The sequence below is a fragment of the Gekko japonicus genome, unplaced genomic scaffold (assembly GCF_001447785.1).
Source record: "Gekko japonicus isolate JY-2015 unplaced genomic scaffold, Gekko_japonicus_V1.1 scaffold761, whole genome shotgun sequence".
Lineage (NCBI taxonomy): Eukaryota > Metazoa > Chordata > Lepidosauria > Squamata > Gekkonidae > Gekko > Gekko japonicus.
The window spans coordinates 328,786-343,217 of NW_015177030.1; the positions used below are offsets into that span (position 1 = coordinate 328,786).

Genomic DNA, 14,432 nt, shown 5'->3' on the forward strand with positions numbered 1-14,432 from the left:
AGGAATCCATGGCAAAAGAATACTCAGAAGTCTTTGGTGGAATATTGTTCCACGTGCTACAAAACAGAAGCATCAGAAAATGTAATGAAATTACCCAAAGTTCCATATTCCTTTTCCAGAACAACAGTTTTAGCTTCAGCTGGTATAAGAGCTCTTGTGAGTATCTACATATCACACATAACTGAACCCAAACAGCTATTTCTAAAGCAAAAAAGCAGCTTTGAGAGGAGATGGTTTGCACAGTTATGGGAGGGAGGTTGCTTAAACCTTTCCTTATGCACCACTTTTTGTTCCAAATGTATACCTCCAGCTACTTTCCCCCCACAGAGTTCAAAACTTATGTCCCTTTGCAATGAATGGATTCATTGCAGGAGTTTAACACTAAGGGGGAAATAGCTCTAACTCATTCATCTTTCCACAGGCAGATTTTTTAAAAAGAAAAACAGTCACACTATGAATGTTTCCTATTTCTAGTGCTTATTTTAAAGAGATCTTTCTTTTCCTCCAGAAATAATAAATCTTGTTCTCTTTGCAAAGAAGCAATCACAATTCAAATTATATTGCAGTGAGAGAAGCAGATGAAAAATAATATATGCTGGAAGTAAGGAATGTGTATTGCTTCAGCCATGTTTCTGTGTTCTGAGTTTAGATTAGGTTTAAAAAATGATCAGAATAGCTGAACATTTATGAATTCAGTATGGGTATTTGTTTTCATGCTTCCTTAGCCTTTCAGAGAAATCTCTGACAAGCTCTTTATGTCTAAAGAAATTTAAAGCCCTTTAGAAATTCCCTGAGCTGCTAAAAGATCTCATCAAAAGATACTGGTGTTGTAGCAAGAAGAGTCTGCCGTTTATTTCGCTGCGTTTGCTTGCTGAAATAGAGTGAGTAAACTCTTATCTCTAACCTTCTGGCTTGGCACAGCTGTTGTTTAATGTTTAGCACCTAATTATATGCTAGGCTTGAAGTTGTTTGCAGTTGTTTAAGCTATAAATACCTTAGTGTTTGGAGAGAGCTCGGAGCCAGGCGTCCTGCCGAGTTAACGCATGCGTGCAACCCCCCGACAACTTGCCTCATGTCAGCTGGGGGCTCTGGCAGGTATCAACCTGCCGGTGGGCAAAACCAGCAGTTGCCTCTGCCTTCTCCGTTGTGGCTCCTGCCTTGTGGAGCGGCCTGTCCCAGGCGGCCAGGCAAACTGTGCCAAACTCAGCTGTTCCAGGGGGCTCTTCTGGGCACAAAACGAATGAACGAGGGGGAGTGTGGTCGGCGCTGCCATATCCTGCTACGTGATTTCTGTACCACTTCATGTGTCAGTTTGGTGTAGTGGCTAAGTGCGCGGACTGTAATCTGGGAGAACTGGGTTTGATTCCCCACTCCTCCTCTTGCAGCTGCTGGGTGACCTTGGGTCAGTCAGTCACAAGCTCTGGCACAGCTGTTCCTGAAAGAGCAGTTTGTGTCAGAGTTCTCTCAGCCCCACCCACCTCACAGGATGTCTGTTGTGGGGAGGGGAAGGGAGAGGAGTTTGTAAGCCGCTCTGAGACTCCAAGTGAAGGGCGGGGTATAAATCCAATCTCTTCTCTTCTTCTTCTGTCATGCGAACACTTGTGGTCTGCCTCAGTTCTCCCTAAAGTCCTGCGGCATTGCTTCTTGAATGTGTCATGTTGGTGACTGCACTGACTCCCTCTGTGGAAGCTGCCTTGACTCCTTGTGGGGAAGGCAGACTAGAGGGAGGGAGGGAGGGAGGGAGGGAACGGACCGGCTCCCTCATCACTGCCGCCTTCTGCTTGCCAGGATGCCGCTGAGGGCGCAACGGAGCCGCTGCCTTGGGGTGCTGCTGGTGGGGGTGCCGGTCTCCCTCTTCCTGTACTCCTGCCGCCTCACTCTGCGGACCCAGCACCTGCCTCCCCCCCTCCAGCCAAGCCTCCCCGCGTCCCGCCGCCAGTCCGTCACCTTGAGCGACGGGACCCTCACTTTCCCCCTCAACCTGAGCCGCTACGAAGCTGAGTTCCCCCACCTGCAGCACCACCCCTGCCGCGCCGTGATCGCCGAGGCCGGCGTGTGCCGGCATGTGCCGGGACCCCCCTTGCTCCTCTTGGCCGTGAAATCCCATCCTGCTTCCAGCGGGAGAAGGGCTGCCCTGAGACGCACCTGGGCTCGGCCAGGGGAGGCGGGGGGCTTCCGGCTGCAGCCCCTCTTCCTGATGGCGATGACCCCCGACGCCAGACACCTCCGCCTGGTCCAGCGGGAGAGCAGCGACTTCGGGGACGTGGTGCTGTGGGACTTCCTCGAATCTCACCACAACCTCTCCCTCAAGGAGCGCTGCTTCCTCCAGTGGCTCCACCGGCACTGCCAGCAAGCGGTGTTCGTCTTCAAAGGTAAAAACGGGCGTGGTGGTGGTGGTGGTGGTGGTTTACAGGCGCACGTCTCTACTCCACTGTGGGACGGCTCTCAGGGAAGCACAGCGGAGGGACCTCTCCGACGCAGGCGGGGCAAAGGCTGCAACTTTAACATGCGTTATTCAGCAGCATCCAAACAGAGTTCCCCAAAATGCCCCCCCGCAAAACCTCCCCCCCTCTGCCAGTTGAATTTCACACTTCCAACATGCCCAGAGGCCTTGTCCGCTGCCAAGCAGATCCCGCGTTCTCTTTGCTGGAGCCCCGGACAGCCTGGCTCTCCCTGGGGAGTGCGGGTGGCAACAGCCAAGGCAAACCTGCTCTGCAAGCCGTGCTGCTTAGAGGGAAAGCGAGGCGGGGAAGTGTCCAGTTCTAGCCCCCGACACCCCCCCCCCACTCTCCTTGAAATCATGTTCCAGGCTTCATCGGACTGTAGGGAGCCCTTTTGGGTCACTGCTGTCTCCTCCGCACCTCTTCTCCTAACCCTTTAGCAATTACCCCCCCCACACACACACCCTTCCCTCCTGGAAGTCGAGGGCCGCATTCGTCACTCTCTGGGTCGGTCTTGTCTCCTGAGACTGGCCGTGGCTCTCCAGGGTGTCTCAGGCAGAGACCCTTCACAGCCCCCTCCTGCCTGGTCCTCTCAGCTGGAGAGGCTGCCAGGGATCGAACCCAAAGCCTTCCACGTGCCAAGCAGAGGCTCTGCCACTGGGCCACAGCCCCTCCCCTGCACCCTGCATGCTTCTAAAAAGTATCTCACTCTCCTCAACTTCAGAACGCCTCTAAACAAAAAACCCTGTTGCCCTTTCCAGGGGACGACGATCTCTTTATGAACCCCGAGGCCCTGGCTGGATACCTGCGGCACTTGCCCAACGCCTCCCTCTTCATACACGGCAACATCCAGCGCCACTCAGCTGTGATGAGGCGGGGGAAGTACGGTGTCTCTCGCACCCTCTACCCTCTGGACCACTACCCCCACTTTGCTTCCGGCGGGGGGTTTGTCCTGCCCGGCTCCTCGCTCCCTGCCCTCTACCAGGCGTCGCTGCAGCTGCCCGTCTTCCCCCTTGACGACGTGTACTTGGGGTTCCTGGTCCTTGCAGCCGGCCTGCCCTTCTCCCACGACGAGCGCTTCAGAGTGTGGGGAGCCCCCAAGGACGAGCCGGAGGTGTTCCGGGAGTCCTTCACTGTCCACGGGGTCACCCCGGAGAGGATGGAGGAAGTGTGGAAGGGACTCGGGAGCCCTCACCGAAGCGCCCGCCCTGGAGCCCTCGATCAGGGAGGCTCCCCCCGAAGACAGGACTGAGGGGCGACGTGACTGAGGGTGACATGAGAAGAGAGGACTGAGGGGTGACACGATCAAGGTTTACAAGGTTGTGCCTGGGATAGAGCAGGTAGAGAAAGAGGTCCTTTCCTCCCTTTCTCACAAAACAAGAACTCCTTGTGGGCACGCCATGAAATTGCTGAGCGGTCGGGTTAGAACGGATAAGAGGAAGAGTGTATTTATCTTTTCTATATGGTTTCCCATTTGTGCTTACCTTACAATAATAGGCTGATGCAGTGCTAGGGGCAGGCCTTCTGTGCTGCTGGTAGTCCACCAGTGGCTCTTAGCCACAAGGTATAGATAGGAACTCTCAGTGTGGGGCAAGGGATGCTCTGTGTTCTTGGTGCTAGGGGGGGCAGTGGGAGGGCTTCTGGTGTTCTGGCCCCCACTGCTGGACCTCCTGGTGGCCCCTGGTATTTTTGGCCACTGTGTGACGGAGTGTTGGGCTGGATGGGCCATTGGGCTGATCCAACATGGGCTTCTCTGATGTTCTTATGACTCTCCTTCCTGACTCTCTGCCCAGTTGGCCGGCTGGTGGAAGTGTTGGTAGTTAATATTCGGCACTCAGATCAGTCGGATCTAAGTGACAGCTGACAAGCTGCAGATAACAAGTTCTGACCAGATAAGAAACGAGGTCAGTAATTATGACTCAGCATGAAGCTAATTGGACAAGCTATGTATATAAGTGGACATGCTATACCTCTGTATTCTCTCTTTGTGATTGTGATGTATGGCGGAGCACTTTGTCGGTGGAGTGTATATATTGTGAATAAACCTGTATGTAGTGTACCACTGGACTGTGCTGGTGTGGTGCTTTATAGGACCTCCACTGCAGTGAATGCTGGTGAGTGCTGGAGTGGCTGGAAAAGCCCTCATGGCTGGTGTTGCTGAAAGAGTGCTTCAGACACGCTGCGCAACAGGAAGCAGCGCCTTCATCTCCGTTCTGGCCCGGCCCAAAGCAACCGACTGTGCTCACATCCCTCCGGTCCTACCCCAAGCCTGACAGGCAGCATCTGCGCTCAGGGAGATCTGCGCAGCCCCTGCTCCCAAACCCCACCCGGGGGTGGGGGAGTGTTCCGGTAACCTGACAGAGGTCAGACTCCATTCCTGTCAAGCGAGAAGCACCCAGACGCACCTAGCTGTGTGCAAGACGGTATGTGTGAACGGTCGGCAGGGTCAACCCGACTTCAAGAGCCTGGCTGCAGGCCCGTCTCACAGGGTTCCCTCCCGGCTCTTCCCCACATCCCTCGCCGGAGAAGCAGGACCGACAGGGCCAAATCCCATTCCTCGGAGTCCAAGCAGGGGCTAGGTGAGCGGGTCAGACCTGCCTGGCCGCCTGCCCGAGGTCCTCCCAGCCCCACCCAGGCCTTCCACCCAAAGAGCAAAGTTGGAAGGAACCGGTGTGTGGAAAGGGGCTGTGTAGGACCAGCCTGCAAATTCACACGGTGCCTGTGCGCGCGCAAAGACAGCCGCATCCACAAAATGGTGTCCAAATGGGAAAGTTTATTGAAATCTATTTGGAACTGAGGAAATGAAATGTACAAAAAAAACCCCGAGGGCACAGAGGGACGGGGAGGGGGACGCACAGAAGCCACGAGAGCCGCATTTAAAAAACCCACCCTGCAGGGAAGTGCTTGGGGTGGGGGGTGGGGGACGGACTTCTCACTCAGAAGAAATCCACATCTTCTGGGGCATCCAGGTCTCTGTACTCTACAATTGCGCGCGGGTCTCCTCGGACCATCCTGCGGAGAGAAGCAGAAGTGAGCTGGGGACCCGGCCCCTTCTCCGCCTCCTCCTGGTGCGGCTGGGGTCGGCAGCCTGCGCCTCGAGAGCCAAGCGGGGCCCGGCCCGGAACAAAGAGGAGAAAACGAAGCCCTGAAATGATGATACACAGCGGGGAGAGGCGGGGACAGCCAGTGCCTGAAGGGAAGGGGAGGCTCAGATCGGGAGGGGACCAAACGGCTTCCCGGAGACGCTTTATGGGGAGGGGAACGAGAGAGAGCAAGAGCTGCCAGGAAGCCAAGAGTGAGCCATGCCAGCACACTATGACAAATCACCCGTGGTGCTCCTGGGTACATTTCCTCCTGATTGTGAGACCTCGTGTGCGCGGCCGCCCAATAAAACACGACAAAACCACAGCGTGGGCCATGGAAGCGACAGGTTATTCATCAATGTGTTAATTATAGGTAACGTGAAGCTGTATGATGGAAGTTATGCAGACGGGCTTTCTCCTCCTGGCTCTTCCTTGATCTCTCGTCCTGTTCCACATGTTTTCGTAGTTTGGCTCTCTGACCATAAAAGGCTGCTGACCCCTGGGGCTTATAAGCTCACCGCGGCCCCTGCCCCCAATGCAGCCCACACCAACCTGTTCCGCGGCTTGTTCAGGTATCCGCCCTGCCCTCTGAAGGTGTCGTAGTTCCCCCTGCCGGCCGCGTATGGGGCTGGCGGGTAGGGAGGGGCCCCTGTGCAGAGAGACAACCACGTTGGCACGGTCAGTCCCCAGAGCATCAAGAGGTTTCCAGTGCTGATGACTGCTGGACAGCTTTGACAACCGCCCTGTCCCGCCCACGGCTAGAACGATCCCTCCAGGCAGTTTCTGGCAGCAGGAACCGTATCACTGACCCTCTCCAGACCTGGTCCCCTCCCCGTTGTATTCCTAAACGTGACTCTTCCAACACACAGACAGACAGGGGTACTCAGCAGACAGGGGTACTCAGCACACAGGGCGCGGCCCTTCGTTTCTCTGCAACGACACCTGCAAACGCCTCAATCAACCCTTCCGCCTTTCCAGAACACGTGCTGGAAATCAGGCCTGTCCTGCTGCAAGTCTGTTTCAGCCCCAGAAGGGAACCGATGCCTCCTCCAGGTTCACGGGGGGATCTGCCCTGAAGCCAAGCCAAGAGCAATTCCCAAACCACGCTCTCGGCCCGCTTAAAGTCCCGGAAAGTGCCTGACTGAGGGAAGGGCAGCCAACGTCATCTCACCACCCGGCCCCGGCGTCTACATACCTCCATAGCCCAGGATGGGTGGGCGGGGCTGTCCGTAGGGCATCAAGCCTTGGGGGGCCTGTGGGGGGTAGGGCAACCCCGGGGCCACGCCTGCGGAGGCAAAAGAAAGTGCCCCCTGAGAACGAAGGCTGGGAGCTGACCTTACGGGTTGGTGTGTGTGTGTGGGGTGCCTCATGACCTTGAGAATGGCACCAACCAGTGTTCCCTCTAAGCTGAGTTAGTGTGAGCTAGCTCACAGTTTCGTAGCCTCCGGCTCACACATTTCTGTCTTGGCTCAGGGAGGAGGGCTCCAGAGCAGACTAATTTATGCAGCAGCCAAATCGCTCACTCACAACTTCAATGCCAGTAGCTCACAAAGTAGAATTTTTGCTCACAGGAGTCCATGGCTTAGAGGGAGCATTGGCACCAACCCGGGGAACTGCAAAGCAGTTGTACTTCCCCAGCTCCTCCGGCCATCACTGTCCTGGGAGGGAGGGGTCTGCCAAGGTTTAAGGCCAATGCAGCAGGGATAGCCCGGCACGTACTTGCATCGGTAGCTTCCTATCGGGGATCTTGGGGCAGCCCCCCCCCCCCCCCCCCCCCCCCCCAAACCCCTTTCACCCAACAACACACACACCCCCGGAGCTTCTTCAGGGCCTGCAGCCGAGTGCCCTTGGTGGCCAGGCCTATCTGGGTGGAGGCTGGGCTCAGTGCGAGAACACTGGCTCTGCCTGCAGAGGAGGAGGAGACTGGATCTATAACCCCGCCCTTCACTCAGAGTGGCTTACAAACTCCTCCCCCTCCCCACGACACACACCCTGTGAGGTAGGCAGGGCTGAGAGAGCTCTTGACAGAAACGGCTCTTTTTCAAGAACAGCTGTGCCAGGAATAAGGCTTGCCCAAGGTCATCCAGCAGGTGCAAGCGGAGGAGTGGGGAATCAAACCCGGTTCTCCCAGACTAGAGTCCATGCACTCAACCACTACACCAAACTGGCTCTCCCCGCTGGGTAGTAGGCAGCCCCGCCCGTCACAAGGCTTTGTCTGTAGGTGACGAGAGGGACCTCAGCACGAGACCCCGCAGAGGGGACCAGGCCGCCCCGGTGAGAATCAGGAGAAGGCGGCTTGGCGGCTTCCCATCTCTGAGCCGGCAGGGCAATCCTTTGGGGCTTCGAGGGCAGTCCAGTCCCACTCCCAGCTCCCTCCCCACCTGCCGGCGCCGTCCCCACTGACCTTGTCCGGGGGCTGGTGGCTGGTTGGGCTTGAGTTCGGGCAGCGCAGGCCTCTTGGCGTCCGTCAGGAAGTTGTTGAAAAACGCCACCTCCTTCTTCACCTCCTCAATCTTCTCGGCGTGCTTGTTGAAGATGTGCTTGCGGACAAACTCAGGGCCCTGGGGGCAGAGGACAGTGACCCTCCGGCAGGCTCAGCTTCCCTTCCCTCCCCAGGGGGAGGGGGTCCGGGGGTGGGGTGGGGAAGGGGCACCTACCTTGAACTTCTTCCATCTGAGGGGACACAGCCACTTGTCCTTGCCCAGCTCCTGGGTGTTGGCCATGACAAACTTCTCCACCTCCTGCTCAGGGTCCTTCTTGCCCATCTTCTGGGCCTCCTCCTCCGAGAGGGACTCCCGGACGCTGAACAAGGGGGTCAGCTTCTCCTCAAAGGTCTTCTCCCAGTGGCCCACTGGGGGGGGGGGGGGGGGGGGGGACACCGTGGGTAGACGGAGGAGCCTGGAGGTCGGGCAGGCCCCCCCCCCTCCCAGAAGCCTCTGGGGTCAGGAACAAAGCACAGCAAAGGGGGGGGGAGAGGATTCCCCGAAGGGAGCCCAGCCACCCATATGCTCGAGGGCCCCCTCTCCGCGCACCCCCCCTCCCCAGGACGAGCAGCCGGGTCTGTCAGAGGCTGGGGAGGAACTTCTGGACCGTGCCAGGCACAGACACAAGGCAGGCCGCCGATCCTCCCTCGACCCAACGGCCGGCTGGGCCCCAGTGCACCCCCCCCCCAAGACCCTCACAGGTTGCACACCTCCACAGCAAAGGAGCCACTGGAGAGCTGTGCCACAACCAGTGTTCCCTGTAACCCAAGTGAGTGTGAGCCAGCTCACAGTGTTTTTAGCCTCCGGCTCACACATCTTTGCCTTAGCTCAGGAAGGAGGACTCCAGAGCAAACTCAATTTATGCAGCAGCCAAATCGCTCGCGCACAACTTTAATGCCCAGGAGAGCTCACAGAGTAGGATTTTCGCTCACAAGACGACTCCACAACAGCTTAAAGGGAGCAGTGGCCTGGCCACAACCTGGCGGGAATATTCACTTATTGACTGAGCCCCCTCTGCCAGGGCGCGGTGCCGGCCCGCATGGGCTGCTGTGACCAAAACGCCGGCCCTCCCAGCCACACAAGGGTCTTTGTTGCTTTGGGGGCAAAGGATGTGCACGGAACTGGCCAGTGCCAAGGTCTCTACAACCCTCCAGCTGTGTCACCGTCCTCACTAGAGGGCCTGTCGGGTGGGCGAGGGCAAGAGGGGCCGCGGTGCTCTCTCTCTCTCTCTCTCAGACCCTCACCTTCCCTGTGGGTGACCCGGTTGGGGGGGATGGGCCCCCGCACGTGGATGATCCCACAGCGGTTGGGCATCTCGTCCTCGTTGATGTACTCCGAGGTGTTGTAGTAGTCCACGGAGTGGACAATCCGGAGGTAGAGGAGCAGCTTGTCCAGCACCTGAGAGGAGAAAGCCAGGGAGAGGTCTCTCCAGGGGGCCCCGGCCAGAATACGGCAGCGGCACCCACAGAGAGACGCACTCACCTTGACGAGTTTCTCGTCTCTCTCCACGGTGATCTCCGCCGGGTTCCCTTCCTTGGGGGGCTCTTCCAGTCTCCCCGCTTTTGCCCAGCAGCTCCTCCTCCTCCGCGCTCACCTCCTCGATCAGGTAGTCCGTGATGTTCTTGAGGATCGGATTCTGGGAAGGCAAGCTCTGGGGAGCGGGGAGGAGAGAGCCAGGGGCAGCAATGAGGCGCAGCTCGGGAGAAGAGGGGCGCCTGAGGGGAGCGGGACAGACCGGCCCCCTCCTCCCGGCCAAGAGCTCTGCGCAGTCGGATGGGGCGGTGTTCCTGGGTCACCTGCAGGTTGCTGCTTGTCTCCAAGGAACGGAAGGGGGCGAGTGGGCTGAGGGCCCCGTGGGCTGGGAGAGGGGGCGGGCCCAGGGCCCTCAGCCTTCACGTTTATCCCCTGGAGGACCTCCTCACAGATCGGAGGCTGGAAAAAGCTTTCAAGGGGCCCGTCATTCGAACAGCTGCCCCCCACCCCCCGAGGCGTGTCCCCAACTGACCGAGACTTCGGTGGCGGGGCGGGGCTCCCCGGCCCCCCACAGCTGGGTTTGGTCATCCAGCGTGTGGATCAGCTTGGCGGCTAGCTTGATGTCGTTGCGCAGGATCTGCTTGTGCTGCGTGATGCCGTTCACGTTGCGGACGCGCCGCGTGAGGTCGCGATTCACCCCGGGGCTCAGCTCGCAGTCCCGCAGCTGGAAGAGAGGACCACACAGGGAACTGAGCCCCACGGAGCCCTCCTCCCCGCAGGCACTGTGACTGAAGCACGGCTGGACGGGAGGGGGACATTGGGCCCGGGGCACATCTGGGTGGAGAACAAGACAGCCGCTTCTTCCCTGCTAGGGTTTTTTAACCTCTTGTTACAAAATTTTTATTTCAACAGGGTAATGACAGGTTGTACTGAATGAAGATGCCACATCAGCCACAAATTAGGAAAGTCAGCTGCCGTAATTTCAGAAACACACTATAAATACAACAAAATTCTCACATTGCCCAAGTTCTCTTGTTGTCACTGAACGTCTGAGGTGTTTATCTGATGTTAACGTTTTTTTGTGAACGTGCTTATGGTGCATCCAGGTATACTCTTAATGTACACTGGCTGCAATACTTCCACACTGAGACCTGAGCAACAGAGATAGAGATCTGGAACCCCCAATCTGCCCCTTATGGGGGGTATTCTAAAGATCTGAGAAGAAACCTTGGGTTTCTTTTGGCTTCAAACAAAATTATCCACGAGAACAACACAGAATCCGAAGACAGCCTGGTGTGCAGAACTATACAGATGTGTGCTAGATGCCCACAGAACAATACAATAACAAAAGAGACTAGATTAAAGCCACAACATCATTTAGTGTCTGGTAATAAAAATGACTTATTCCTTCATAGACAAATTACACAGGTCGATAAAACTTCGCACAGCAGTCTGCTCCAGACTCTCTCCCTCTAACAGTCTTGTATTCTCAAAAGCAGTCTGCTCCGAATTCAATCAATGTATTTGACTTTGGTGGCGGCGGCGGCGGCAGCAGAAGCAGGCCTGGAAGTAAGTGAGGGGACCTTGCCCAAATAGATGAAAAGAAAAGCAAATCAAAGAAAGTGTCAACTTGAATGTCAGAGTGAATGTAAGATTCCTATGTAGGATTGGTTCCTGAGGAAAGGCCAGAGGTCTGAAACACTTAGATATCCGGAAAAGATGTTGAAAGAGAGATACAGATTGACTGAACTTGGAGCAGACTGCTTTGGAGAATACAAGACAGAGGGAGATAGACTGAGAGAGTCTGGAGCAGACTGCTATGTGACGTTTTATCGATCTTTGTATTTTGTCTATGAAGGAATAAGGGGTTGCTTTTCACTGCCAGACACTAAATGATGCTATGGCTTTAATCTAGTCTCTCTTGTTATTGTATTGTTCCGTGGGCATCTAGCACACATCTGTAAAATTTCAAATAAAATGATACGGAAGCCTCTGCCACGCTGCCATAGACTTGGGGGATAAGGGGAGTGGGAAGCTAAGCAGGGCTGGCCCTGGCTGGCATTTGGATGGGAGCCCTCCAAGGAATACCAGGGTTGTGACGTGGGAGCAGGCTATGGCAAAGCACCTCTGAATGTCTCTGGCCTAGAGAGCCCTACAGGGTCGCCAGAAGTCAGCTGTGACTTGACGGCAAAAACAACAACAAAACGGCTGAAAGAGAGACAACAATTTAGGCAGCATCACCATCTTGACCCAAACCTAACTGTTTTGATAATAGGGATCACATTAAGTCAAGGAACCTTCATCTTACTCTGTGAGATCTTTTCAGTGACCTATTTTAAACTGCTGTAATTATTTCCATTAAATATTCAACAGTTCTGGCCAGTGCTCCCTCTGAGCTGTGGAGCGTAAGCGACTGGCATTAAAGTTGTGAGCGAGCTGTTTGGCTGCTGCATAAATTAGGTGGCTCTGGAGCCCCATCCTTCCTGAGCTAAGAGAAGAACGTGTGAGCCGGAGGCTAAAAAACTGTGAGCTATCTCACACTAACTCAGCTTAGAGGGAACACTGGCTGTGGTTATATTCGTCTCTAAATATTGCCATTTGCCAGTGGTCAAGTTATACTGAAACCTGGTGATGTTTTTGCGTTCAGCATCTCTTAGACTGAAGTCTAAAATCTCCCATTGCTCTTTACTTATTTACATTAAATGGAGATATCCCCCCCCCACAGTCCTGCAGCAGACTTTGCCAATCCTGTAACACATGGTTTGTTAGGCACAGTATTGTGCTGTCTGCAAATAAATGGATTTCCTGGACTTGATCTCCTGAGTTACTTGAAGTTGCTCCTAACAGCATGAGCCCAGCATCTCAACCGAGAGGGTGAAAAGGTGCATTCTCCACCCAGATTTACCCTCATGTTCTGGAGGTTCCAGCAGATTTCCTTGATGTTGACACTCCGATCAAACGTCACCCAGCCTCTTCGGAAAAACCTGAAAGAGGAATGGCTCTGGATTAGGCCTCCCGGAGCCTGGGTCTGTGTGAGCTTCCAGCCGGCTTCTCTCGGCAGTTGACCCTTCCCCTCCTTTGACGCCGTGTCTGGAAGCTTCTCTCATTTTACCATCACAACAATCTTGCAAGGTAGGTTAAGTCAACCGGCTTTAGCAATCGCCAAATAACTGACGAAACTGGCGGTGTGGGACATGAAATCTGAGTGTTTCTGTTGACTTTCAACTATGACAGGATAGATTTTGATTTGCCTATCCCAAATACTGATCTATGGTCGTGGACGCCCGCTACGGGAAGCATCACACGGGGCACCCAGTCCAGTCCACGATGGGCCCCCTCCCACGACGACCTCTGCCAAGCAGGAGGGGAGGGGAGGGGAGGGTGGGCAGCAACCGGCACGGCTGCCTCACAACGAGGGGGAGGGGGAGGGGGAGGGGGAGGGAGAGAGGAGAAGGAACCCACGTTACCTCCTTTCTGGCTGCGGGTCTGAGAGGGCCACACGCATGAAGCCGGGGCTCTTTTTGAAGAGCTGGGGAGGAAGGAGAAAGAGCTCAGAGCAGTCCAAGATCAGACGGAACCCTCCCCCACCCACCCCCATCAGGCAGGCAGGCAGGCTGGCTGTCACCTCCTGGGCTCCCAGGACCACCGCTCGGGGGTTTTCCCCTACGGAACGGAACACACAAGAGACGCAGGCTTCGGAGGAGTGGGGGACGCAGCCCCAAATGAGCCAGATGGCGCCCCCCCGGCCCACCCCTCACTCACCGACACGATCTCGGCCTGGGGGATGTTGGGGGCGATGTTGCGCATGAAGAGGGAGAAGGTCTTGTGCAGGGGGCGGGGCTTGGGCTCCCCCTCCTTCTCCTTGGCTTTGGGGGACTCCTCGCCCTCCTTGGCCGCCTTCTCCTCCTTGGGCTTCTCGTCTGTGGGCGGCAGAATGAGTCTGGCCAGGTCCGCCTCCCCGCAAGCTCGCCCCTCGGCCAAGAGACACCTCCCCCCACCCCCCGGCCAGCCCTCCCCTCCCCGCCTCACCCTCCTTGTCCTCCTCTTCCGGGAGCCGGCCCTCCGACTCGGTGTCCGACTCGGAGACGCTGCCTTCGTCGTAGCTGTCGTCCCCGCTGCGCTTCCGCTTGCGCTTGTGGCTGGTCTGCAAAGCCAAGCAAAGCAAAGCAAAGGGTCCCCCTGTCACGCAAGCCGCGCTGCCGTCTCCTTCTGCAGCCCAGAGGCAAGCCCTCCCTTGCCCCCCCCATGAGCGCCAGACCGTCCTGATCTCCGTTCAGGGCCCGCGCCTTCCCTCCTGCCTTCCCCTCTGGAGACCGGCCACGGGGCTACAGTGACCCCTGGAAAGCCTCGCCCTCCCTGCTGCCTCCACCCACAAAAGGTAGAGCCAACTCGGCTGGACTGGCTAGACAGACTTCCACCCTGCCCAAGCAATGCCCTAAACCAAGCCGCGAGTTTCCAGCAGAGGGAAGGCTGGCGACATGGCAGGCCCCGGCCAAGAGCCCCCCGTGGCTCCCGCTGCCTCTTCCCAGGGCCCAGGGGCAGCGCCCAGCCGGCTCAGCGAGAGGCGCCCCGGAGATGCCCCCAGCCCTCACCCCACAACATAAGCGGTGGGCCTGCATACCTTGGCTTGCTTTGCGCCAAAACTGTCGTTTTAGGGAGCCAGCCAGGAGAGCCACGGACGATCCCTTCAGCTCTTCCCGGCCCCTCCATAACCCCCGCCCAACGGGACTGCTTCACCACCCGGACAGAACCCCGCTGCCCACGCCCAGCCAGAGCGCGGCCGGCTCACAGCAGACCTTCTTTGCGTCTCTGTCCGGCTCCTCTTTCTTCTCGGACTTCTTTTCTTCCTCTTCCGAGGACTTCTTGGCTTTGTCTTCTGTCACCTCCTCATCGCTAGCCTGGAAAAGGGGGGGGGCGGAGGTCAGAGGACGGGGAGGGGGGCAGATGCCTGG

General features: G+C 56.8%; 2 protein-coding genes across 2 annotated transcripts in view; one reads left to right on the top strand and one right to left on the bottom strand.

The window, feature by feature from the left end:
• The first annotated feature begins 1,789 nt into the window (after positions 1-1,789).
• Positions 1,790-3,693, top strand: LOC107124421 (N-acetyllactosaminide beta-1,3-N-acetylglucosaminyltransferase 3-like). The gene is made up of 2 exons (XM_015427886.1): positions 1,790-2,372; positions 3,203-3,693. The coding sequence occupies exons 1-2, from the start codon at positions 1,790-1,792 to the stop codon at positions 3,691-3,693; spliced, it is 1,074 nt and encodes a 357-aa protein (XP_015283372.1).
• Positions 3,694-5,201: 1,508 nt separating this feature from the next.
• Positions 5,202-14,432, bottom strand: part of SRRT (serrate, RNA effector molecule) — a 22,215-nt gene continuing 12,984 nt past the window's right edge. Inside the window, 14 exon segments of the mRNA XM_015427914.1 lie at positions 5,202-5,453; positions 6,077-6,173; positions 6,720-6,809; positions 7,929-8,085; positions 8,182-8,375; positions 9,252-9,405; positions 9,490-9,556; positions 9,558-9,658; positions 10,013-10,204; positions 12,386-12,464; positions 12,948-13,009; positions 13,243-13,400; positions 13,510-13,624; positions 14,277-14,378. Of these exon segments, the coding sequence (XP_015283400.1) occupies positions 5,378-5,453; positions 6,077-6,173; positions 6,720-6,809; positions 7,929-8,085; positions 8,182-8,375; positions 9,252-9,405; positions 9,490-9,556; positions 9,558-9,658; positions 10,013-10,204; positions 12,386-12,464; positions 12,948-13,009; positions 13,243-13,400; positions 13,510-13,624; positions 14,277-14,378 (1,644 nt within the window). The 3' untranslated portion in view covers positions 5,202-5,377.